The 26,008-nt window shown below is 39.9% G+C and overlaps 2 protein-coding genes across 3 annotated transcripts in view; both read right to left on the minus strand.

The window, feature by feature from the left end:
- The window catches only part of LOC120797224 (FH2 domain-containing protein 1-like), a 33,928-nt gene extending 29,237 nt beyond the window's left edge, over positions 1–4,691 (minus strand). Inside the window, 1 exon segment of the mRNA XM_040140683.1 lies at positions 4,561–4,691. The gene's annotated coding sequence lies outside the window, so the exon portion shown is untranslated.
- Positions 4,692–9,713: 5,022 nt separating this feature from the next.
- On the minus strand, positions 9,714–25,713 carry LOC120797280 (arfaptin-1-like). Of its 2 annotated transcripts, none has more exons than XM_040140815.1 (8): positions 25,548–25,713; positions 20,719–20,802; positions 15,603–15,699; positions 14,740–14,858; positions 14,440–14,661; positions 13,103–13,260; positions 12,548–12,722; positions 9,714–12,009 (listed from the first exon to the last, which is right to left on the minus strand). In XM_040140815.1, the coding sequence occupies exons 2-8, from the start codon at positions 20,791–20,793 to the stop codon at positions 11,854–11,856; spliced, it is 1,002 nt and encodes a 333-aa protein (XP_039996749.1). In that variant the 5' UTR covers positions 20,794–20,802; positions 25,548–25,713; the 3' UTR covers positions 9,714–11,853. The 2 variants fall into 2 exon arrangements, with proteins under 2 accessions (XP_039996749.1, XP_039996750.1); XM_040140816.1 differs by having other exon boundaries at positions 20,719–20,805.
- Positions 25,714–26,008: the final 295 nt, after the last annotated feature.

Genomic DNA, 26,008 nt, shown 5'->3' on the forward strand with positions numbered 1-26,008 from the left:
GAGTGAAAACTGCATGCAGGTCCAGAAACCCTCCTGGATCTCTTCAGAGGCAATGCTAAACGATCCAGAGACGGTGCCAGAAGCAGAAGAAGCTAGAAAGTCGACCTCGAGTTGAGATTATTTTGTCAAACTACCATTTCCAAGGTCGATAATGACGCTCACGCTCAACTTTGAGAAACTAACCGAGGAAATAAACCAGAACCTTTCAAGAAACCACCTTAAAAATTCATGGACACAATCTTGAAATTAACCCAAAACTATTCATGGGTTATAGAAACCGTCCAAGAATCTGCCCAGAAACCCCCCAAAAATGTCAGAGAAACCATCCAAGAAGTTTTCAATAACTGTCTAAGGAACTATGTATAAAATATGACCAGAGACTTTACAGAACCACAGGTGCTGGGTACAGCAGACCAGGCACAAACACAGTCACCCTGGAAACCCCAGTAAAACTCCCTGAGGTGGAGAAGGCCTCTGGCTTATTTACCAGACAAACAACAGTAAACACACGTGGATGTGTGTGGGGTGTGGGGTGAGGGGGGGACGGGGGTGTAAGAGGTGTGTGTGTGTGTGTGTGTGTGTGTGTGTGGGGGGGTAAGCGAGGACCCCCCACATTGATGTGGCTCAGAAAAGCTTCTCAAACAACATTCGCATGAAAAACACATCTGTTCCAGCCGAGCTTTGGCCTCTGCTGTGCCCAAAAAGTGTGAAAAAGTAGAAATATCTGTCTTAAATCTCTGTCGTGGCTCTATTGAGCAACTCTTGGGTCTTTTCTTTTTCTTTCTTTTCTTTTCTTCTGCAGAGGAAGCAAGAGAGTCTGAGTTTACTGCTGTACTTCTCGGTCCGGGCGGTGTCAAGCAAAGCAAACGGCTGGCTGAGCATCGCTCCTCTCTGGGGTTACCATGGAGATAGAAAGCGAAAGACAGACGGACAGACAGTCCCAACCACTGTCCTGTATCTAAAATGTCACCCTGCGGTATCTTCACCGGAGCTCCAGGCGGGCCAGGGGGTCTGGTGGAACACTCGACCCGCTGAGTGAGCACCACGGCCTGGCCACAGTCTGCTAGGAGGCCTGGGGGGGGGGTGAAGCCACGACGACATGTTGCTGCTGGACGGGAAGGAAATGCAGCAGGAACACAACAGTTTTACCTGCTGCTCCCATGTTGCAGTTAGGTAACTGTTTAATTTGGCAGCTCAAACAATTAGGTCTGGTGAGCTTCATTTTCATAAATGTCCTTCCCAGTGGAAAACTGGCAGGGACATTAACCCAGGACATCTGATTTCAATCGTAGAGTCATTGTCTACATACTAGTTGGGCTCCTCTTCACTGAATCCTTCCCTGCTCCCTTTTTGTACAAAGACCTCATCATATGCTCCTTTCAATAAAATTACAGGCGACACGGCAGCTGGGTCTACCTTGGTCTCGACAATGAATCACAGCACATTGAGTTGAAGTTGAACTCATCTTAAAAGTGAGATAATTTGAGTGCAATTCTGTTGGAATGGTCACGAAAATATACTGTTAGTGCTACATCTTTCCACACATGACACACGAGCAAAGAATGACTGCTGTAGAAAAAAAAGCGGAAATTTTTATCACGATAAAAGTGGCATGGCGGATTTCAGTTGTGCCGAATTAACCAGACGGCCATGTTGATTCAAGAAAGGTGAAAGATCAGGTTGCACAAGAGGCAGGTGTATGCGGCTTAACAGCACAGGGTTAAACTAATAGATATCTCAATGGAGCCTGGTTTGACGATGTCTTTCTCGTATATAATCAAAGGAAGATCAAGTGCATTAGATAGAGGAGCCGCTGTGTAAACTAAAAGCTGAGAATTCAGTCCTCGAGCAGCTGATCTGCCCTTCAGAAATGCCCTCGAGCAACCCCTTGATAGGAGCATCAGCCTAATGTCCATTTACGGTTAAAACTGAGGTGATTTAAGAGTCGTAATGTCCAAACGTGCACTCCAGAGAAGATGTCAAGGTAAAAATAAGGCTGCGACCGTCTTCACAGTGATCACACACACAGTTGTTTTTTTTCTGTGAGCTGTATTAGGCGAGTTTCTTGTGTTCACTTGTCATGTGAACTTCAGCACGTAGAGAATGTAACGTAGAGAAACATCCCCCTTCTCTCTGCAGATATACTGTAATATGTGGTGAGTAGTAGAGAGGAGTACAATGCAGATTAGTGCTGAAATGATTCATTTAACTGATTGGTAGATTGATGGAAAATGAATCGATCACAATCATTTTAGTCCTTTTTCAGTAAACATGATTTTCTGTTCATTATAAACTGAACATGCTGGGTTGTTAGTTTTTCTTTCTTTTCTAGCTGCAGGTTATTCTGGGTCTTTTGGGCCATTTTTGATTTGCTTGTTATTTTTTGCTTATTATTTACTCTGTTCTAGTTCTAATGAATCTGAAAATCAACACACCACAGAAGAGAAGCTAAACTTCATGTATAATAGCGATGTGCCAGTGGGAGAATAACATTAACTACCACAAAAACTCACTAAATTTCCCTTCTGATGACGAATATCAAATTTATTAACCCATGAATGTTACAGGAATTAGAGCTAAAACGATTAGGCGATCAATAACTGCAACTAATTCGAGGATCGATTCATCGCTTATGTCTATTTTTTAGCAAAACTGCCAAACAATTCATGGTTTCAGCTTCTCCAGTAGCAATTTGCTGCTTTTCTTTGTCTTACATGACAGTAAATCAGATACTGTTGGCTTTTGGACTGTTGGGTGGACAGAACAAGCCCTTTTGATGATCAACTTCGCCTCTAGGAATTTGTGGCATTTTTTTAAACAGTTTTCTCGATTCACAGAGAAAATAATTGGCAGATTAATAAGAATACTATAGAGAGTTGTTGGGCGTCCTGGTGGCCTAGTGGTATCCTCAACGTCCCAGGTTGAATCTCACAGGAGACCGACTAGAGCTGCAAATCTCTCAATTAATTGATTAGTCAACTGACAGAAAATTTATCAACCAATTTATTTTGATAACTGTTTTATGCATTTTTTAAGCAAAAATACTAAAAAACTTGCAGTTTCCAGCTTCTTCAATGTGAGAATTTGTTCCTTTGCTTTGTCCTATGTGATAATAAACTGAATATTTTTTGTTTTTCAGTTTTAGGACATTTTATAATCGACAGTTTAATCGATAACAAAAGTAATCGTTACTTGCAGCCGTAGGTTCAACGCACTTTGCAATTTAAAATGGAGTCACTGAGCAAACTATATGAATGTTATTGAAGCTGAAAAGATTAGTCGATTAATCGATTAGTTGAACAATGGATCACTTATCAGCAGAAATTTTGATAATTGATTCGTTGTAATCAGTAATTTGAGGGGCAAAAAATGGCAAAACAATTCACTGGTTGCAGCTTTTCAAAGGTGAATATCTTTTTATTTTCCTACTCTTACAGTTATGTGATTCAGGGCTGCAACTAACGATTATTTTCACTATCAGTTCATCTTTTTTTTTTTTAGAGACCCTACAGAAGATTAAACACCACACGGCCAGTCTTTACTCAGTATTGAATGCCACGGAATCACCGTAATAATCAATCATTCTGTGAATATCACATGAATATTATAGCGATAGCACAGAACGTAAAGTACCAAAGGCTTGTTACGAATCATTTAAGGATGTTACAGAGACACTAGATGAAGATGAAGTACAAAAACCATCACAGGCAAACTGCAAATCCCCTTCGTATCATTGTAGAGAGTAAACACCATAAGCTCAGTATAAATTAACTCTGGACTGAGCAGCGAAGACAAACCGTAGGTCTCTATGCCATGAATGTGACTCCCAACACAAAATCCCCATAGAAATATTCTAAGAATATCGTGGGACGTAAAGACCACAAACACACTGCAGAAAACAGGATGAATACTGTATGAAGACCACAAGAGAATACACATAACATAAAGTGAGTATCACTATGCAGTTAGTATATGTCCATGTAGATGTGTCAGCCACTGGAGATACACCAACAGATCATCATAAAGATCATAAAGCTAACATAAACTCCCTGTTGACGAGACTACATCCAGATCAAACTGGAGAAATAGTCTAGAAATATCATTGCATTACCACAAGACATAAAACTGTCTAAAAGTGTCCTCAGACCAATAGAATGGTGAACCGCAGACAAGTAAAAACTATAAATAACGTCTGAACGTAGCAATATCAGAGAAATACACACATTAAAGTTAGTGTAAGTAACACATACACTGCAGAAATATTTAGCGATTGAACTTCACTATTCAAATCACAATAGGAATATCATAGAAATGTTGCAGAGGGCGGTTGTAGGTTTATTCCACGAAACTGTGAAAATATGAATGCAGTCTGGTGGGTGCGCAAGTGCCACCGTGGTAAACAGCTAGTTAGCCTACACGGTACATTCTAATCAGCGCTGAAGTGACCTGGCTGTCACGCTGAGATCAAATTAGGTAAAAAAATAAAAAATAAACAAAATTTAACAAAAAGTGTGAGAAAAGAAAAACAGTGTGCTTTGTGTTTTTTCCATATAAACTTACCGGAGTGATCGGTTCCAGCGGCGCGGCCGTTGCGGCGCAGAACTCCCGTCTAAAAACGACCAAATTTACGGGAAAGCAAGATCTACTGCTGCCGTCTGACTCCAGCTCGCATCCACAGGCAGCGCGCGCTGTGTAACCGACCTACACCGGCCGTTGGTGTGTGCGAGCGCGTGAGGCAGAGACGGGCAGAGAGAGAGAGAGAGAGAGGCCGAGGGAGAGAGAGAGAGAAGCAGAGAGACACAGAGAGAGAGAGAGAGAGAGAGAGAGAGGCGTAGGGAGAGAGAGGCAGAGAGAGAGAGAGGGGGGCAGAGAGACACAGAGAGAGAGAGAGAGAAATAGAGAGAGAGAGAGGCAGAGAGAGAGAGAGAAAGGCAGAGAGAGAGAGAGAGAGAGAGAGAGAGAGGCCGAGGGAGAGAGAGAGAGAGCGCGAGAGAGAGAGAGAGAGAGAGAGAGGCAGAGAGACAGAGAGAGAGAGAGAGAGAGAGAGAGGCAGAGAGAGAGAGAGAGAGAGGCAGAGAGACACAGAGAGAGAGAGAGAGAGAGAGAGAGAGAGAGAGAGAGAGAGGGAGAGAGAGAGAGAGCGCGAGAGAGAGAGGCAGAGGAGAGAGAGAGAGAGAGGGAGGCAGAGAGAGAGAGAGAGAAGCAGAGAGACACAGAGAGAGGCAGAGAGAGAGAGAGAGAGAGAGAGAAGCAGAGAGAGAAGAGAGAGAGGCAGAGAGAGAGAGAGAGACACGGGGGGGGGGGCAGAGAGAGAGAGAGTCAGCCTGCGCATGCGTGATCACTAAGGTGGTAGGGAAAGTGCTTCCTCCCATACACGCCCACCTGCTAGCAACGTGAACACACACACACACACACACACACACACACAGTTAATTGATTTTACATTAAAGAGTTGAATAAGGCTCAAGTGTAAAATTAACAAACACTCAGTGTGTGTGTGTGTGTGTGTCTTTGTGTGTGTGTACTTGCATTACTCTCGTTGTGGGGACTAAACATCCTCATGGGGATGTAGCACGTCCCCATAATATAGTAAGTTAAATGTTAGGGCGAAGACTTGGTTCAGTGTTATGGTTAGTCGATGTAATGTCCTCTACAATGATGATGATGTGTGTGTGTGTGTGTGTGTGTGTGTGTGTGCGCGGCCCAGATAAGCTCTACCAACCCCGCCCTTGGCACAAAAACAGTCAGGCTTCCCTCCTCATACACACACACACACACACACACACACACACACACACACACACACACACACACGACTATCCTTTCATGTGTCAGTTTTCCTTGTTCTTGTTGGGGGGGGGGAAACAAAACAAAAAAAATGAAACATCCCCCATGAACAAATACAAAACAATAAAAAACAGGTCACATCAACACAAACCATTCAGAGAGACGCCGAGCAGCTCTTCAACAAGAGTCCACAGCCAAGCTAGCAGCTCTGTGAGGCTGCACTTAACCACGGCTTTTAGATAAATGCTAACTTACTCACAATGACAATGATAACAGTGCATTAATGTTTAGCAGGTGCAATGTTCACCATGGTCACCATCTTAGTTTAGACTGTTAGCATGCAAACATCTGCTAAGTAGCACTAAACGCAGAGTCCAGCTGAGGCTGATGGGAATGTTATTAGTTTTGCGGGTACTCGGTCATGAACCGAAATAATGGAACTAATTGAAATTTGGACCTGGTGCTGGCGCTAGAGGAAGAGTCAGAGGATCACCAGAGTCATTAGGATTCACCGTCTGGGGACCACGAATGTCCGTACCGAGTGTCACGGCAATCTGCGTATCTAATAGCTGAGATACTTCCGAGTCACAACACAATGTACTAACGTTGCCAGCGCTAGAGCCACGCTGCCAGTGTGGCTCACAACCGAACACAAGTGGTCGAACGTTTTAAAACTGTTTAAAAAAGGCAAAGAAAAAAAAAAGAATGCACCCTGGTGTGTGCTGCAAACAAACCTTGACTTAGTCTCAGATGACCTCCGACCTTGAATAGAGTTCTTCCTTGTAGTCTGTACAGAGAGATTATAAAGTCCAGACGACAAGTTAATCAACACTTCACCTAGTTCCCGTCCAAAGATGGACCACTTTTTAAAAAAAGCCCTAAACCGCAAGGGAGCATCTTCGCTGTGAGGGACTCGGTTCTGCTCTTGAAATGTTTGGGAAAGTGAGCCTGGATGCAACAGCAGGATCAGGTTTGTGTGTTGGTGTTGCCAGGTGGATAATTGCCTCTCTTTAAAGAAATCAGAGCAACGGAACCACAAACAGACCAGGGTCTCATTCTGTAGTCACTCCACTGATCCTCTAGTCCATTTACACAAAGACACACATACACTGCATACTAATCGTAAATTTGCTGTGAATCTGTAATGCATTTATACCTGGAAAAGACTAAAATAATTCCCTTCATCCATGCATTTTTTGATGTTTTAATGTTTTGTCCACTGTTGGAAGAAGTAGTCAAGATCTTTTACTTAAATAAAAGTAGTAATACCCCGATGTAGAAATACTCGGTGTACAAATACAAGTAAAAGTCCTGCTTTCAAAATTCAACTTTACTTTGAAGTACAAAAATATTGGTATCAAAATATACTAAAAGTACAAAATGTAAAAGTACTCATTATGCAGAATCTCCCATATCAGAATAATATATATTATATATACTGGATTACTGAAAACATTAACACTTGTCTGTATAAATATTATAAAAAGTCGAACGTCAGATCTTTGTCAAACATTTTTACAATGAACACAATCTTATCTTCCCAAAAAACTACTATATCATTATTCCCTGAATATTTTCCAAGAAATCTTTGCATCATGTATAATTTTCCTTGTTTTTTGTTGATATCAAGATCAAGAAATGCTTTATTTTACAGGTCTTCATTTTCCTAATAATTTTCTTGTAAATTTCATGAAAAGCCCTATGTAATTTGGTATTAATTACAAGTAAAATAGTTCTCAGATTGCTATTTGGCATTAGTTTTGTTGAGTTCATAAAGTGATTTCCAGATGAATTTCATTAAAAGCCAAAACCCAAGTTAATATTCTTTTCATTATTCATTTATTATCAGAAAATCTACTCTTCATATATGTTGAATTGTTTGCTGCATGTGAACAAATTTTTACATTTTGTAAATTGTAAAATAAACAATTAGAACAAAACTGCATGGTTCTCTCCAGGAATCTTCAGAGGAAATAATTAGGGAAAGTACGGACCCGTGAAATGAAGTGTCACTTAAGGTCCTCTCTCCTTTTTCCTTTAAATATTTCATCGTGACATTAAAATGTATCTTAAGCAGAATGAGAACCACAGTGGCACTGAAAGTAAAAACAAAACTGTGTAACTGTGGAAAGCACCTAAAACCATCAATTAGCGATCAGTTACGTGCTTATGATGGTAATTCGAACCAGTTTGGATGTTCACAGTTTCAGTTATGAATCAAAATAAAGACAGAAACAACTTCTTATACAGCAAACATCTGTCATATTTTTTCTCTCAGTAGATTTATTAGGCACTTTTGTCATACAAACATCTTCAACAAGATTAAAACAATTAGGTATTTATGTACATTTTGGTCCTTGTTTAGCATTTACAACCCAAAAGACAAAGAAAAATTCCCCTTATTCCCTCTTAGCCCTTTATTTTTGGTCTCTTACATGTGGACTACAGGCCAACCAGAGACTGATCTAGGGTCAGCAGTCCACCTCAGATGATTTTTACAAACCTTTGTTACGAGCCTGAGAGGCAAATAACGGCAAATAACCGTTGCTGCAACTGCTGCTGGAGAGCCCCCAAGAGCCCCTCTGTTTCAGAACAGAGGTTATAATTATTTAAACCATGTTTTCCTCTTTGCAAAACCCTGTAAAAGTCTGGTAACTTGAAAATTAATCACCTCCTCATTCTAATCTGAATACAGGTTAGAATAATCTGAACAAAGTTGCGACATCCATGACACATAACTTACTTTTGCTTTTTGGCTTACCGTGGGAAAAAAAACACACAAAAACAAAACAAAAACAAAGGAAAAAGCCCTCAATTAAAAAAGTACTGGGTCTTTGAGCTTGAGTTAAATAATATCTTAATACATCATCATAAAAGTTCTCAAAAAACAAAACAAAGAAGACTAAGTCAACTATCACTCAGAGATGAAATTAGAGGTGTGTGTGGGGGAAAAAAATAAAAAATAAAAAATTGCTAGGTTTGTCGCTAAGTGCTTTTGTGAAGAAAAGTCACTAAAATGGTGTGAAAAGTCGTTAAATCTAGTGACAAAGGCGCTAAATAGGCAACATTGCCTGTAAACATCTCCCTGATGACATAGTAAAAACTTCTTGTATTTTTATCATCTGAAAATAAATCATAAAAATCTAAATTTGCCGGTTTCCTCTCAAACTGTTTTTTTTCTTGATATAACAATACAATACAATACAATAAGGCCAGAAGGTTTTTGAGACATTATTGCACAAAAGCATCTACACTGCATAGTTGTTTTTTTTGTTGTTTTCAGGCCTGAGGTACGGTGACACAAACAAAAAACACATTCATACAAGTTAACAACAAAGTTGGAGAGGCGGATTAAGGCAGATTATGATTTGGATAGAGTGCAAAGAGTGCGAGAAAATAAAGTAGGTGGTTAAAATAACTGGAACATTTTACATTATGATGCAAGCTAATTCGATATTGCCTCAAAATTTTCCACAAAGTTGATTCGAAACCACTTTGACCTAGACTGAACAAAAGCTGAACCTTTAAGCTTCACAAACGTCTGGCTGTTGTATTAGATTGCATCAAATTGTTAAGGTGTTTCTGTTATTTTGTCCAAAAAATGGTTACAAGGATGGACAGAAAGTGAATTTTTGGTCTTGAATTGAAAAAAAAAAAAAACGGCAGCACATTTAGCATTTTCAACAAAACTGAATAAACTGCTCTCAGTCTTTAACAACATAGTATTTCTGGGTTAATATGATTGAAAACTTTTTTTCCAGCAAAATTGCATAGTGTCTAACTTCAATATATTCTTCTTAAAGTTTACTGATATTTCTGCTGAAGTCCTATCTATGTAGCAACTCAGTTACTGAGGTTTAAACTTTAAAAAAAAGGTTACTGATAATGATATGGCTTTCGATTGGACAGACAGAAAGACCACAGACAGAAAATAAAGCCTAAAACATGGGCTACTGATAAAATGTTGCCTGAAAAATTGGCTACAACAACCTTTCTTCACCAACTAAAAGGGCAAGATCATCAACGTGTAGCAACATCTTTGGTTTGTAGAAAAGTATTGGCCACGACGGGTGGCTGAGCATCTGCTATGTAATCCAAAAAAGGAAATGAACAGTAGCCAACCAGACAAGTGGCTCTTCCTAAACTAAATCTGAGGCTATAAATTAAGTTTACGGGAGGTCACTCATCAAAGGTCTGAATCTTTTCTATATGTGTCGCTCGGTGGTGTAGTGTTGTGGACAGAGAAGCTGTTTCCAAGCAGCGTGATGACCAATCATGAGAGAAACACTACATAAAGACTAAAACTTTTACCACTGATGAAATGCTGCCAACCAACCTTTGTTTACCAATGAACGACACAGCATTGTTGACGTATGGCAACATTTTTTTTGCTTGTTGCAGGTTATTGGTTTACACAGGTTGCTGAACTTCTTGCCAGAAAAACCAGGGACGGAAATGACCAGCGATCAACCAGACAAATTGTTCTGGAACTAAATCTGTGGCTGGCAAAATTAAGATTACGGTTGGCTAACAATCAACCATCTGTATCTTTCCACAACATGTAGCCAACTGTTGCTATGGTTGGGGTTTGGTAGCATTCGATCATATAAGAATCCAGTTTCAAATCCGATCACCAAATCTGAATCCTTACGAGTCCCTTACTGAATCCGTTTGGGTTCAGCTTTCAACAAAACTAAAAGTCAAAAGTTTCAACTGAGATTTTGAGAGGCAGCCTAATTTTGTTTCACAGCCTGTAGCTACCTGCCAATGAGAAGAGCAACAGAGGATAAGGCATGTTGATTGAATGTATCTGACATATTAGAATAATGTACGGTCTATTTAATGTTACGCCCTGTTTTTCAAAAGTTACGTGATCCAAATACTGGAGGTCCTGATTAAATTAATCAGCTTAAATGACTGATATGGAGTAAAGTATAACCTGGAGATTGTAACAACTTAAATCAACATGATGTGAATCAGCTGTTCATTGAAAACAATTGCAATGGTAGAGTGGTGATACTGAGACATGCCTCTTTTACCTCACAAATAATCCTTGGCCAAAAATAAACAAATTGACCAGAGAATAGCCAAGTTTGATTTTAGCCTTTTAGCAAATAACTTCTGACATTAACATTAATTAGCTACAGCTGAAATAATCGGCTTTTGGTGATGTTCGGCATTTAAACTGGCAAATGTGACCGTCGGTGCTGGCTAAAAATAAGCAGCTGCTGCCTGAATGTTTTCTTTGCGAATAAAAAAGGAACAAGGAAGGAGAAAGATTCAATAAGAGATCCGACATGCTTGGAGCTTAGTGAATCCTGGTATTCTATCAACCTTGAACCAGGTCCAAAACAGAACTGGCTACAGGAACCCAAACCGCAGCTGACGCAGAATTGAGGAACATACCAGTCCTTACGGACGGTGAAGCCGTTTTCCGGCAGTGAAGTGCTGAGGCACTCTCAGTTGCTGTGAGTTTCTGACTGTAGTGGAGGATTTCTAAAGTTCAAAGAAAGGCTTAGTACCTCACAGGGGATTAGAGGGATTTACTCCCCAACACAGTGAGAGAGAGGCAAGAAAACCAGGAGGGATACGTATGTATATTTGTGTGCTTGTTAAACAGGTCAGAAGCCACAAGCCCTGTATTGTATGTATGATATAGAAAGAGAGAATTCTTGAGAACCGTTTGTCCTAAATATAATTTCAGAATGCTCAGGACCATTTTCAAAACTTTACGAGACTTTTATGCAGGTCTACAACATTTTGAGACCTGGAAAGTGATGAAATTCCACCTTGTCTAAGACTTTCCAGACATGCATGAACACCCCAGAACCCAGGAAACTGACTCAACTAACTACTCATCTCTGTGGTAAACACGCAAGTTGTCCAGAGGTTTCCAGATACTTGAAATCCATCCCAAACCCACAGAATCAAATTCCCATCCGGTATAAATAAACTACCTACAGACCTAACTAGCTCCCACAATAGCGTCCATGAATCCCGAAACATCCTCCAAACTCACGCCTGTCCACCTGCCATATGGTGAATTTTTGTTGTTGTGTTGTTGTGTCAACTTTCCTCCAGCCAGGAGGGGGCGTCCATGCTGGGGTCGCTGAGGCGTTCGCCGGCCTGCTGGATGTTGTTCTCGAGGAAACTGTGACATGATAAACTGTGAGCTGCTACAGCGTTGTGGAGCAGCCATAACTGGCTATGGAGAACTTTGACCTGCAGACAGAAAGAAATTTAAGGATTTGTCGAGACCGTACTGGCTTGAATGTGAACCTTTTTACTTTTTTTAAACGATTATGAATTGATCACACTCATCTATGCACAATGACCAAATATAAAATCTCTCCAGTCATCGATTTTTGTATTTTCAAAATTACACAGACTGTTCTAAAGTCATATACTAGTCTGGCATTTATCTTTCTGTGTGTGTCTAACTGGTAATTACTTTAAAGTGTCTGCCGAGTACCTAAATTGTAAGTAGAAATACTTAGGGCTTGGTATCAGACTTCAATACTATTTTTGTACCAGTCAAACTTAGGTTTATAGAATGAGTATCAAAAGTACCTTCTGCTTTTATGCAGAGTTCTGATTTGCACATGAGAAATTTGAGGAAATTCAAATGAAAACGAGAAAACTCCTGCGCACAGCGTTTGAGACTGTGTGCTAAAAATCTGGAGGAATCTTTAAAAAAAATTCCCCTGAAAAATCTTTACACAGACAAACGCGAGATAATTCATCCCTCGGTCCCTCCCACCTTGTTGTCCTCCAGCAGCTTGACCTTGACAGACAGGTCGTCTCTGATCTTCTGGTACCTCTCCCTCTGGCTCTGGAAGTCTTTCTGGGCCTGCTCCAGTTTGGGCAGGGTGCAGGTGTCCCGGGGCCCCAGGTTTAGCTCCTCTAGGTCCACTCTGTACGCATCATACTCAACTCTGAAAGAAGGGGTAATGTTTTTTTAAATATTTATATGGACATCTACAGGTAACAGCAAAAGTTAAATGCACACGAAGGAAAAATATGATCCTATGAACCTGTTTGATCTCACAAGTCTGTATTTCTTCGACAATTCAATATTTTGTGAATGAACTTTCCTATAACCTCATTTGTCTTTTTCTACTAGTGACGTTCAACATTTCCCAGTATGGCTTCTGTATTTCCGTTGGAGTTCTCCATGTCTCTGGAGAACTCCGTGCAGAATGGTGGCTCTGAAGAGACGCTTTGGCTCTTTAATTCGGCGTGACGAAGACAAAGACCTGGATTGCTGCTGTGTCATGTCGTGTGCACCCACGCCCCCGGTGTGTTTACCACCTACCTGGCTGCCTCGTACTGCTTGGCGCTGATCATGGTGTCCTCGATGGTTTTGTTGACCAGTGTGTTCATGTCGGATGTGAAGGAGTTAATGGCCGCCGTCAGAGTCTCGCCACTCTTAGACAGAAACTTCTGAGCCTCTGCATTCACACCAAACTCCACCTGATTTATGTATTAAATGCATCTGGTTTATATGGCCAGTAATGTAAGCCAAGTCAGAATCAGATTTTTGGAAGTTTTGTAAACACAAAAACAAATCACCTGAGATGCAACAAGGAGTAAGTGGCTACGTTACTGTTACTGGTTAGCAATTCAATTTATCAAAAAAAAAAAAAAAAAACTTGGTTGATGATCAAGACGTTGAGTAGTCCACTGAAAGAAAATGAATTTTTAAGTATCTGGTTCCAGCTCCTCAAATGTGAGGATATGCTGGTTTTCTCGCTCAGTTGGACAAAAACAAACTATTTGAGGACGTCACACTGTGCTCTTGATGAACTCATAATGAGATTCTACGCATTATTTAGACAAGGCGACGAATTGATTAATAAAAAAAAAGATACATTATATTTAATAAAAACTAACAATGTGTGAGCAGTACTGGATTGGCTGGTTTGGATCACTTCAAAAGCCTGAACGTACCGGCCCTTAAAAAAAGCCTCATCAGAGCATCCTTAGGAGCAGCAGAATCAGTAGTAGGGCCATTAACAGATATTTCGATCGCAATATTAGCATTAGCAGTGACAGTTTTAGTAGTAATAACACGGGGTTTCTGCAAAGTTCACTGGGTTACATTTCAGACTTTTTAAGACATTTTTGATACCGCACAGAATCGGATCTAATACCAGTTTCAAGATCATACTGGCCAAAGTATGAAACCAGTGAAAATCAGTAGGATGATAAGAGATAAATTCAAGTGAGTGAATTTATTCACATTTGTTTGACACGTCTGTCAGTGATTTCCACCAGTAAATAATCAGGCAGTATTTTATAGTAATATCTCTAAACGTGACCAAGATGAAGAGCAGAAAATGGAGAGATGGATTAACTGTGAAAAAAAACAAACAACTAATTAATTTAAAAGGTCCACACATTTTATATAGCATCAGATCTGCAACAATAGTATTTGGTGATTTTTGTTTGTGCTAAAATCACACACAAAAACATTTGAACTATTACTAACATTATTGCCAATGGTAGGCTAGAAAGAATGTGTGTGTGTGTATATTTTTAAAACAAATTAAAACCTTTTCTGAGGAAAATTGACGTCAGGGCTTCCCGATACCTGCAGATGTCCCTTTAAAAGCTGTACGTGCAGGAGCGTCGGTATTTTTTAAGACTCACGTGCAGCATCGGCGTTTTGACGCTGAGCTCGGTGAAGGCGTCCCCCAGGGTCTTCTGTGTCACTGTGAACTGAGCGAGCTGATTGGCCAGTGTCTGAGCCAGCTTGGTCATGTGATCGTAGCGTTGCCGGTCGTCTCTGAGCAGCTCGAGGCGAGGCTCCAGGTCCAGATCCACCGTACGAGATCCACGGCCGAGCCTCTCTGACAGCGCCTGTCTGGTACACTGCACGGAGAGAGCGTGTTACTGCTGATCACACTGATGTTTATTGATTATTTCTAAGTCCGGTGAGATTCCTCTCACTTTATACGTGCTGATGCTCCACTTGCAGACTTTCTGCAGCTTCTCGCTGGCCGGGTTCTTGCTGTTGCTTTTGACAACCATAGGTCCGCTTCTCGGTTTTTGCGGTGTCACTGGCAGATCTGGAGGTGGGGTCAAAGGTCAGTGTTGACACTACATGAAATAAAATCCCATTAGAAAACCTCCCTGATTTGTTGAGTTTCCAACTTGTGTTCTGTTGGGAATGCACGACCAACATGGTGAAAACTTTCCACATCGTCTACTGTTTCTAAGTCTGTTTTTAAAAATTCCATTCAACTCATTTTGCTTTAACTCCAGCTTCTTTTTCACTTGGTTTATCCAGTACAAGTTCTCATTTGTGTGGCTCTTTAATTCATTATATTTGTACCGTTCAGTTATAGTCAGCGCTTAGAGTTATTATTACACTGTGATGAGGCTGAACGCAGACTGTAGATACCATGTATGTAGATGTAATGTAGATACTATACGAAGATGCAGACAGACGGGAACGGATGTCACAAACTTAAGTATGGCTGCAGGTAACGATTACTATTATCGTCGATTAAACTCAATTAATTATTTTATCGATAAAATGTCAGAAAATAGAGAAACGTTTTCTTTTTCCAAGAATCCAAGGTTAAGTCTTAAGTTGTCGTGTTTTGTCCGATAAACAGTCTGTAACCCAAAAATATTCACATTATTTTGTGGAAGACTATAGATAGATAGATAGAGACTAAGTTTTATACAATAACAAAACAGACTAAATAAAGTATAAAAATAAAAAAACAAATATACAAATAACAGAAAAAAAAGATACTAAAGACACATCTTTACTCTTTCTACCTCCTACTCCGTCACTATTTTACCTGTGCTCTGCCCCGTTTCCATGGTGATCTCGGGCGTGGCCTCAGCTGGACAGGAGGCGACACTGTTGTCGGCGTGGTTGCAGTTACTGTTTTCTTCCTGTAAAGAAAAGGCACAAGAAGAGCGTCGTATCCTTTTTAAGTCCCAGAGGTAAGTGCACATGACATGGCGTCCGATCCATTTTTTTTTTTTTTTGGAAAGACTCAACCAACATGTTAGATGAGTTACCTATGACGTTGTTTTCTAACAAAGCAGAACAACAAAGAACAGTCTGGTAATCAGGGTTAAAAAGCATCTTATCGAACTCGCTTATCAAATCCAAATCCTTTCGAATCTTATTAAATTTAGCTTTGATCATCTGCAAATTACTAAAGTTAACATAACAACAACTCAGAGATTCAATTTAGATCTGTGAACATCTGTTAGGTGTGAAATACTAAATTTTCTCAGTGGTAGATACTAAATAAACCAATATTATCATTAATTACTTATCAGAATTAATGTTAACAACTTGTGGCTGCAACATGAATGTGAGCTGAGCAGCAGAAGATCTGAAATGTTGATTGACCGATTGATTGATATTCATTATTGTGACTGATTGTGATCACTTCTTTAATTCTAAGGACATTTATAGCTGCTTTTTTAGCCTCTTCTGCATTTCGGACCGGTTATGACTGAGGCTTCGTTTGTCTTATTTTTGAGAAACTTACAAACTAGGTAGAGGGTCCTGGGTTTGTTTTGGGTGAAGTCCAAAATTTTTGGACCTGAAAACACCTCTACGTCTGACCTCTCTGTAGAGGAACTTAACTTGTGTATTTCCATTAGCAGGCTAATTGAGGGCAGGGGAAGGTGGTTCAAACCCCACTTTCCCTTCTTCGTCCGTTGCATTCCAGAAGCCCTTTAGCAAGTAAACCAGCAGGCAACCAAACCTGTAAGAAGTCGACTTTTCTAGACCTGCTCCAGGGACTTTCTAGCTACATTTTTCTATGCCGGGTGTTCAGATTTCCAACAGCTCGTGAATGCAGCGTGAGCCCCAGTTCCTAGAAGAGGAACATCTCCGGCAACCAACAGTAAAGAGGTCAAATGGCCAGGAGTCAAAGCAACCGTGGCGACACGTGGAGGGATCGCCGTGGGAACCGGAGCGTACAGCGGCCAATCAGAACCCAGATTAAAAGGTTGTGAGGTTGCCACAGAGATGATGGCTCCCCATTGTGAATGGTGGCAGGAAAAAGAGGTCAGAGGTCACTGGAGCACTCAAGACAGGAAATAGTCACCTGATGCAGATGAGGGGTAATGACACACACAAGTTGGGACTTCTATCTTTGTGAGGACCTTCACTGACATAATGCATTCCCAGGACCCTTACCCCAACTTTAACTATCACAACTAAATGCCTAAGCCTGACCCTGATCCCAAACTGAACCTAAACCCTAATTCTAACCTGAACCCTCAAACAGTCCTTTGAATGTCTCTCGCAAGGTGAGGACCGGCCAAAATGTCCTCACTTTCTAATAATGTCCTCACTCCCCACTCCCCTCAGCAGTCCTCACAAAGATAGACGTACAAGTATAAAATCACACACACACACACACACACACACACACAAACCTGTGGATGAATTTGGCTCAAAGCTGTTGTGTCGCATTGAAGAGACAGCAAAGCATGTAGTGACGCAAAATGAACCTCACATGCATGCACACACACACGCACACACACATACACACACACACACCACAGACAGACACACACACAACAATCAGACACACACACGCACACACAAACACACAGCGTCCACCTTTGCTCTTTCCAAAGGTTAGAGAAGCTGGATGTGAGACAGGAAGGTTGGTGGTTTCCTAAATCAGATCTTAAAGGGACAATCTGGCTAAAACTCTTTAAACTTGCAATTACTGTTTTTTTGGCAACTTGGGGGCATTAGAAACACACTGAGAAAAAAAACACTGATATATCATCACCTTTTAAGTTGATATAGTGAACGTCTTAGCAAAATGTTCCTTATTAACATCATTCATCTGGAGCGGTGATGAACGTTACGTCCAGTATTCACTTCCCTGTTTTTGGTCTCCACCTGCTGCTGAGGGAACAACTGGCTCTTGGCAGTGGACAGTGGCTTTCGACAACTGTTTCTCTCTGAAAACAGCTGCCTGCTTTATATGCTGTACATTTTTTATATTTCTGTTGTTTAGTAGTTGAAACTGTATTTTTCCAATTGTAAAATGCGCCGTTTGAAGCGGTCAAATATCAATATTGGCCTCAAAAATCCAACACTGATTGGGTGTTGCTTTTATGCAGTTTGAATTTTCCAAGAGGCAGCGTCTAGTGGCCATCAGAGGAACCGCAGCCGCAGCTCGGAGCACTCCTGCCAAATGCTGACGTCCTTCAGACGTGCTGACATTTTAGATTATTTGGTTCACTAATGCGTCGTTAGTAGCAAAAATTACCTGGATATGTTTACGAACAACACTTGAGATCAACTAATTAATGTAAGACTAAGAAGTGCTTTCCCATCAGCTTCTTTACTTTTACTTTTACTGCTCTGCACACAGGTGAGTCACCTGCTGACATCATAGCAGTACGACCGCTCCTGTTGCCTGCCGTCGCTCGATCACCACCAACCACATCAACCGTCACCTTATCAGACATAAAAAGACTTTCTCGTCCGTTTCATCCACTCACTGTGACTGTTTGTCGCACCAGTTTGCTTTTGTTGTCGTGACAACTGCTGATAACATTGTAGAAGCCGGTCGGCTCGCCGCTTGGCGCAGTTTCTCTTCTTTTAATTGACTGGTTGCATAACGTGTGCCCTTGTGCGAAATAACCGTAAAGAACTAATAAATCAACCCCGTATCTGTTTTATATCTGTGCAATACCCTGATCACGGGCTCGGCCAGTCGATGACACTGGGAGGCAGGAGGAGGAATGGGTTTGTAATGCCACCAGTTGGCTGCAGTCTGTGACTATGTGAGCACATAACGTTTGCTGGGTTGACTGTTTAGTCTCTTAGCAACATTTTACAGGAAGGCCTCGGCTGAAACGTTTTTCTGGTGCTCGAGACTTAGGCGCACGCTGTAGCGAAAACCGGACGTCCTGTGCTTGATGAGCAAACAATCAAAACCAGTGTGCTCGTTTTTTTAACAGCAGTAATCACACCCCAGAAGCGATGTCACGTAATCCTGGAGAGCACCTGTACATCGCTGCAGCCCAGTAAAAACCGCGGGAGGTCAACAAGGACACGGTTTTCAAGAGGTGTTAAGTCACTCATTAAATAAAGAATCCCCTAAGGAGGATCAGTGTGAATTTCAACTGCCAGAAGAACCCCAGCAGGGAGCAGTGAGCCGCGTCGTTCTTTGATCACTGCTATCTGCTTGAGATATCGCATATGACAAACAGTAAGATCAGGATCCATCCACAGTCCCTTCTCTGATCTCACTGTGAGACTGTAAATAAAAAAAATAAATAATTAAAAAGAAAATCAATTATTGCTGACAGTAGGGCATTTTGAAAAATGTCTACATTTCAAGTGTGATTTATTTATTCACTCAGCGAGCACTTTATTAGGAACACCTTACTAATACTGGGTGGTTCCTCCCTTTGCTCTTAAAACAGCTTCAGCTCTTCGTGGCCTGGATTCCACAAGATGTTGGAAACCTTCCTCTGAGATTCTGGTCCATGTTGACCTGATTGCATCACAATGTTTCTGCAGATTTGTCAGCTGCACATTCGTGCTGCCAGTCTCCTGTTCTACCACATCCCAAAGGTGTTCTACTGGATCCAGGTCTGGTGACCGGGGAGGCCACTGAAGTCCACTGAACTCATTATCATGCTCATGAAACCAGTTTGAGAAGACTTTTGCTTTGTGACATGGAGCATTATCCTGCAGGAAGTAGCCATTAGATGATGATAAACTGTGGCCATAAAGGGAGGCACATGCTCAGCAACAATACTCAGTTACACTGTGGTATTCAAACCATGATTGGTTGGTATTAAGGCCCAAAGTGTGCCAAGAAAAACCTTCCCCACACCGTTACACCACCACCAGGCTGGACTGTTGACACAAGGCCTACCATCTGCCTGCCTCAGCAGAAATCCAGATTCATCAGACCAGGCTCCGTCTTTCCAGCCTTCAACAGTCCAGTTTTGGTGAGCCTGCGCCCTCTGCAGCCTCAGGTTTCTGTTCTTGGCTGACAGGACTGGAACCAGACGTGGTCTCCTGCTGTTGTAGACCATCCACCTCAAGGTTGGACGTGTTGTTCATTCTGAGATGCTTCTCTTCCCAACGCAGTTGGTTACCTGAGTCACCGTAGCCTTTTTCTGTCAGCTCACTGGATGGTTTTTGTTTTGGCTCCACCCTGAGTAAAAACTCTAAAGACTGTTGTGGTGAAAATCCCAGGAGATCAGCAGTTTCAGAAAAACTCAAACCACAAACAATCACGTCACAGTTCAAGTCACTTAGGTCACATTTTCTCCTCATTCTGATGTTTGATGTGACCATGAACTGAAGCTCCTGACCTGTTATCTGCAGGATTTTATGTGCTGCACTGCTGCCGCTTGATTGTCTGATTGGATAATTGCATGAATGAACAGGTGTGCAGGCGTTAATAATGTGCTAGGCGAGAGTATAACCCGATTTCACAAAACACAAATATGCCTCAAGGGGCGTCACAATCTGCACAGAATACGACACCCTCTGTCCTTAGACCCTTGAATCAGACAAGGTTAAACTCAAAATGCAAAAAACCTGGGGGGAAAAAAAAAAAACCTGAAACCTTTCAGTCTAAAAGTGAAACAGATGAAACTGACGCAGGTCTTGACCAAAATATTGTTTCAATAATATTTTTCAGATAATATTTCAATCATGTTTTAGTTTTCCTGTATTTTGCAGATAAAAGAAATGTGATTAAAATTGTGACTCCTCCACGGGATTGAAAAAACACATAAATTAATTAATTAATTAATAAAAAACACAACTGAAAATAATAAAAAAAATAATCTTATTTTGAAAGTGCTGCCTTTTGTAAAACAGTTGAATTGTTTTGATTTAATTGAACTGAAGAAATGTCAAAGACGTACAGTAACAGGGTGGTTTTCATACTGTCTCACCCTGGGAGTGGTTTCTTCTTCTGTGACGATGGACGCCACGTTGACGTCTCCTCTCTGCTCCACCTCCTCCATCATCTTCTTCTTCTTTAGGAGACAAAACAGAAAATGTGTTTTTCACTTCACAGTGTAAAAACGGTGGAGTTTTGTTTCTTGGTGTTTCTCTTCACGAAAAAGGTGTATGATGTTATGGAAAATTAGGTAGCAACATGAAAATGGTGCCTTATACGTTTCTTGATGATGTTTATAGCTAATTATTTTACCTCAGTCATTTGTTTCATGGCTGTGTGACCTTCAACAATCGAAGCAGTTGACACTGCTTTACTGTATAAAGCTTTGCTGTATATAAATCTAGAGATTTCTGCTTATTCATTAGAAAAAAATGGGGGAAAACAGCAAAATATCCGACACATCCTCTGTAATTTGCAGGATTATTTCTCACAGAACAGTGTTCATCATTGCTTATTTACAGCTATATCTAATATATAGTATTGCAGCAATGAACGATCAGATTCATTATTGATTATTTGCTTGATTAATCATTTTATTTCCCATATGATACTCAACTAAAATTGTGAAAAAAATCAATTATAATTTCCCAGAGCCCAAGGTGAAACACTCAAATGCCTTGTTTTGTCTGACCAACGGTCTAAAACCCAAAGATTTTCAATTTATTCTCATTCAAGACAAAGAAAATTATAAAACCCTCGCATCCGAGAAGCTTGTAACAGAGAACTTTTGGAATTTTTCTTTAAAAAAATGAGTGACACGATTAATTGATGATCAAAAAATACACAGATCAATTTTCTGTCATCTATAGAACCCGATTAATTGAAATATTCATGTTTCTTAATTTCCTGATGATGATTGCAAAATACCTAAAAATACACAGGTAGGATACTTTGTTAGTTTATTACATTATCAGGCTTCATTACATATTTACCCAGTTTAGAGCAGTGTGGGTGTGTGTGTGTGTGTGTGTGTGTGTGTATAGATATACATTTTTACATTTTGACTCAAGAGCTGCCTGCTGCTTAAGAAAACTCATTTCATTTGAACAGCTGAACTGATAAACTCCCTGCATTGTTTTCTCCGGACAGTAATGGATAAACAGCAACAGCTAGTGGTGAGAAAGCAGAAGCACACGAATCTGACAACCCACCAAACTGCAGGAAGTCCACAGTGTTTCACCAGTATTTTGCCAATAATCTACTATAAAAAAAAAAGTCTCCTTATCGATCTACATCATCATTACTCGTGTATTTTTTGCCCGAAAAGATTTGAGTGTTTAGTTCGGGACGACACACATCTGGGCAACCTCTGTACTCAACATACACGCCACTAAACTGTGTCTGAAACTAAAACATGGCTTCCTAAACACGTCTGCTGAGGACAACGCTGAAACCAGAAAGGGGTTGGGTGCTATTAAAGGAAAATTAAACATAAAAACAGCAGGTCATCAACTGAACCTGACCACTTTTTCTTTAAGTTAGTTTCTTACTGTTTGTCTCAGATAGATTACTGACGGGCCTAGCGGGCACACGCCCCACACGATGACTGCTAACGGCTACAGGGAGAAACAAAATGACCACAAAGAGACGCAAAACTAGTACAAAGATGCAAAACAAGCAGGGACAGACATAAAACAACCACAAAGAGACCAAAAAAAAGACCACAAAGAGATGCAGAAGGACAAACTGTACTAAAATCGAGACATGCAAAGGAGACATCCAAAACGTTTTTCGTCTCTCTCCACGACAAAGACGCTCATATTAATCTCATACATGTTGCATGGATCTCCAAAATAAGTCCATATGTGCAGAGCTGTCTTATTTCATGGATGAGGAAACCAAAAAAAAAAAAAAACTAAAACAACTTTAACAGCCTGCTGCTAAAGAAACCAAAGAAATAATAGACAAACACACTTCATGCCATGTAACAGCACACTCTGACAGCTGTACAGATGGAGGTAAAACACACTGACAGGGCCCTGAACAATTATAACCAACAGCGACATGAATAATTTACGAGTCAGGACATGTTGGGGGCTTTATGGAGCCTGAGATTCAGTCCAAGAAAACAAGGCCCGGCCCTGTTGTCATGTTGCATCAGAGACTGCTTTCAACATCATCAGTCTCTGTTTTAAAGCAAATTCAAGCCTCACCATTAAAAAAAAACAAAAAAAAAAACACTATTAAATAACAGAAGAACCATCAGAGTCACAGTGAGTCATTATAATCACAGGATGATTATAGACTTTAAGTTTATTGTTGGATTAATGTTTAGATTGATGTTGCAATTTTACCACTTTCCTGTCACAGGTAATAAAGCAATTCCCTTAAAACTTTGTTTCCAGTAATTCCAAAGTACAACCGTCTCATTTTAAGAGTAAGACGGGTTATACAGTGTAAGTGTGAACTCTGACCCCTTATTTGTAATGAAACAAATCAGAAACACCCATGTGAATTATACAGATAGAGATAATTACACAAATCTAAAAGTTATTTTCTAACCATTTCCTTTAATGTTACAATACAGTGTCATGTGTAAATTCAGTAAACAGAACAATTTCTGCATTTTTTTTTAAAGAAATACTTCCACTAAATATTAAAATGTAGTTATCTGTTACTTCTGCTTAATAAAAGGAAGATGAACGTTATAGAAAAAGGTCAGTAAACTCTCCACCGTATAAAAATGAAATGCTTCATTTGAATAACAAACTATCAACTGCATTAGTCAATCGATAGAAAATTTATCAGCAAATATTTGCATTATTGATTTATCATTAAGTCCATTTTAAATTTTTGTCAATTTTACAGACTATACAACTAATTGAGAAAATAATTAGTTGATCGACTGAAAATGAAAATAATCATTAGCTGCAGCCCCGAATCTGCACTCGCAGCTGGATTTGATCGCCAACCAGGCAAAGCGTTCAGCCCCGGACTTTCAGGGCCCACAATGACTTTGGTTCACCGTGTGGTTTGATGAAAAAACTGATAACGTTCTGCACACTCTAAACCACTTGTTCTCAAGTTAATTTAGGACATTTTGGTCTGAAACGATGTCACAATGTAAGAGTTCGTGATCACATGACTTTCCGGAGCACAAGATGTTTGTAGTCAGTTTTATTTATGTTCAGCACTGAAGCAAAGCTGTTTGAAAAAAGGCCAGTTCTCACTATAATGTGACAGAATGCATAACTGCCTCTATCACCAGTGGATATTTCAAAACCACAACTATCTATATGGATAGACAGGGGTCTGAAAACACCTTTTTGTTGTTTAAGTTAACTGACAAAGTAATAATGATAATATAAAATAATGAGTAAAGCAATCATTGAAATATAAATAAAACATAAAATTGCAGAGCTGCAACGATTAGTTGATTAATCAGCAACTATTTTGATGACTGATGAATGGTTTTGTCTTCATCATGTTTCGAGCAAAAACGCAGGAAATTCACTAATTTCAGCTCCTCACTTATTCACTTTTCCTTCTTTTCTTTATCTCATGTGACAGTAAACTGAATATCTTTGGGTTCTGGAGTGCTGGTCGCTCAAACGACGGAATTTCAGGACGTCACCTTCGGCTTTAGGAAACTGTGATTGGGATTTTCCACTATTATTGGACATTAACAATAGAATTTATTGATTTTTTTTAATAGACAAAACGATGTACCGATTAATCGAGAAAACAATCGGCAGATGAATCGATAATGAAAATGATCATGAGTTAATGATAAACAATAAAATCAATACTTTAGTAAACTGAGTAGAATTAGCAACATTAAATGCTAAGAAAAAACACATTTTAGCAACTATAATTTATGCCGTAAAAGTTACTTATTCAAGTTACATTTTTCCTTTAACAATACAATACACTTAAATGCCAGTTTATTAGGTACAGAGCTGCCATAATTACCTGATTAATTGATTAAAAACAAAATTAATCGCCAACTATTTTGATAATCGATTAATCGTTCAAGTCAATTTTCTAGCAAAAAACGCAAAACATTTGATGGTTCCAGGTTCACAAATGTGAGAACTTGCTGTTTTTCTTGGTCCTAAGATTACGTTTTGGACAGTTGGTCGGGGAGAAACAAGGCATACTACGATATTGTCATATTTTATGGACCACACAATTAATCGAATAGTCGGTAAAGTAATTGGGATATTAATCAATAATGAAAATAACTGGTAGTTGTAGCCCTGGTTAATAATATTAAATCCGAGATAAAATATCGCTGTAATGGGCAGACTGGGGAGAATAATTAATATTTAGAAGCTAATTTTAGACACGTTTCAGCTGCTTTAAAAGTTGTTCATTCCTGCAACATTTTCCTTTAACAACAATATACACAGAGCTGCCAGTTTATTAGATAAACCGACATAAACCTAAACGAGTTTAGCAACAAATCCTACTTTTATGAAGGTGTTAATGTTCAGTTATGGTTAAAGTCATTCTTTTTTTTCTTTTTCTTTTTCGGAGGGTGGACAAATTAGTAGAAACACGTCTCTGTATCAGTATAACGACACAATTCAAAAGCTGCAGAAACCAAAGCCTCCGAAAGGACCGTGAAGTGCACTATTTTAAGCTGGGTGAACCTAATAAACTGTGTTAAAATGTTGTGTTTTTTTAAGGTGAAGTTGTTCCCTTGTGACCCGGGTAAACCCTGCTTCAATATAAACTATTCCGACACATGACGAAGTGAGAAAAACGTGTTTTTACATCAGTAATTCACCAGTTTCTGTGGCGCTGAGAGCAGAATAATCAGCGTGTATTCCGTCTGACAACAAACACGCCAAGGTGACAACTCAAAAATGTTTTTACCTTCACAGCTTTAAAAACAAAACCTTTTTCTCTTCCTCCTCTGCTGACTGTCAGGTTTCCCTCTCGCTCCTGCGCTAACACCTCATTTTTAAATATTAACAAACTGGGGAATAAAAAGTTGTGAGGCTTAAAGCAGCAAAGAGTCAAACACACCCGGAACTGTTTTCTAGCCGTTTTTTTTTTTTTTTCATAAAGAGATGCTCGGTTTTTTTTTCTGCCTGTATTCATCGGAGGGGCGGTGACATCCAAACGCCAGTCAGAGCAGAGAACGTAACCCCGACCAAACGGGCTGTGCCGGGTTTCAAAACAAGTATTTCTTTTTGTAGCGTAAAGTAAAAACGTTAACCGAATAAAACTCAAGCACAAAAAAAAAAGAAAATATCTTTATTTTGCTTATGATTGTTCTAAACACCAAGTCACTCAAACAGAAACATATTTATTTTCAACATTTTGCTCATTAA

The sequence above is a fragment of the Xiphias gladius genome, chromosome 12 (assembly GCF_016859285.1).
Source record: "Xiphias gladius isolate SHS-SW01 ecotype Sanya breed wild chromosome 12, ASM1685928v1, whole genome shotgun sequence".
NCBI classification, from domain to species: domain Eukaryota; kingdom Metazoa; phylum Chordata; class Actinopteri; order Istiophoriformes; family Xiphiidae; genus Xiphias; species Xiphias gladius.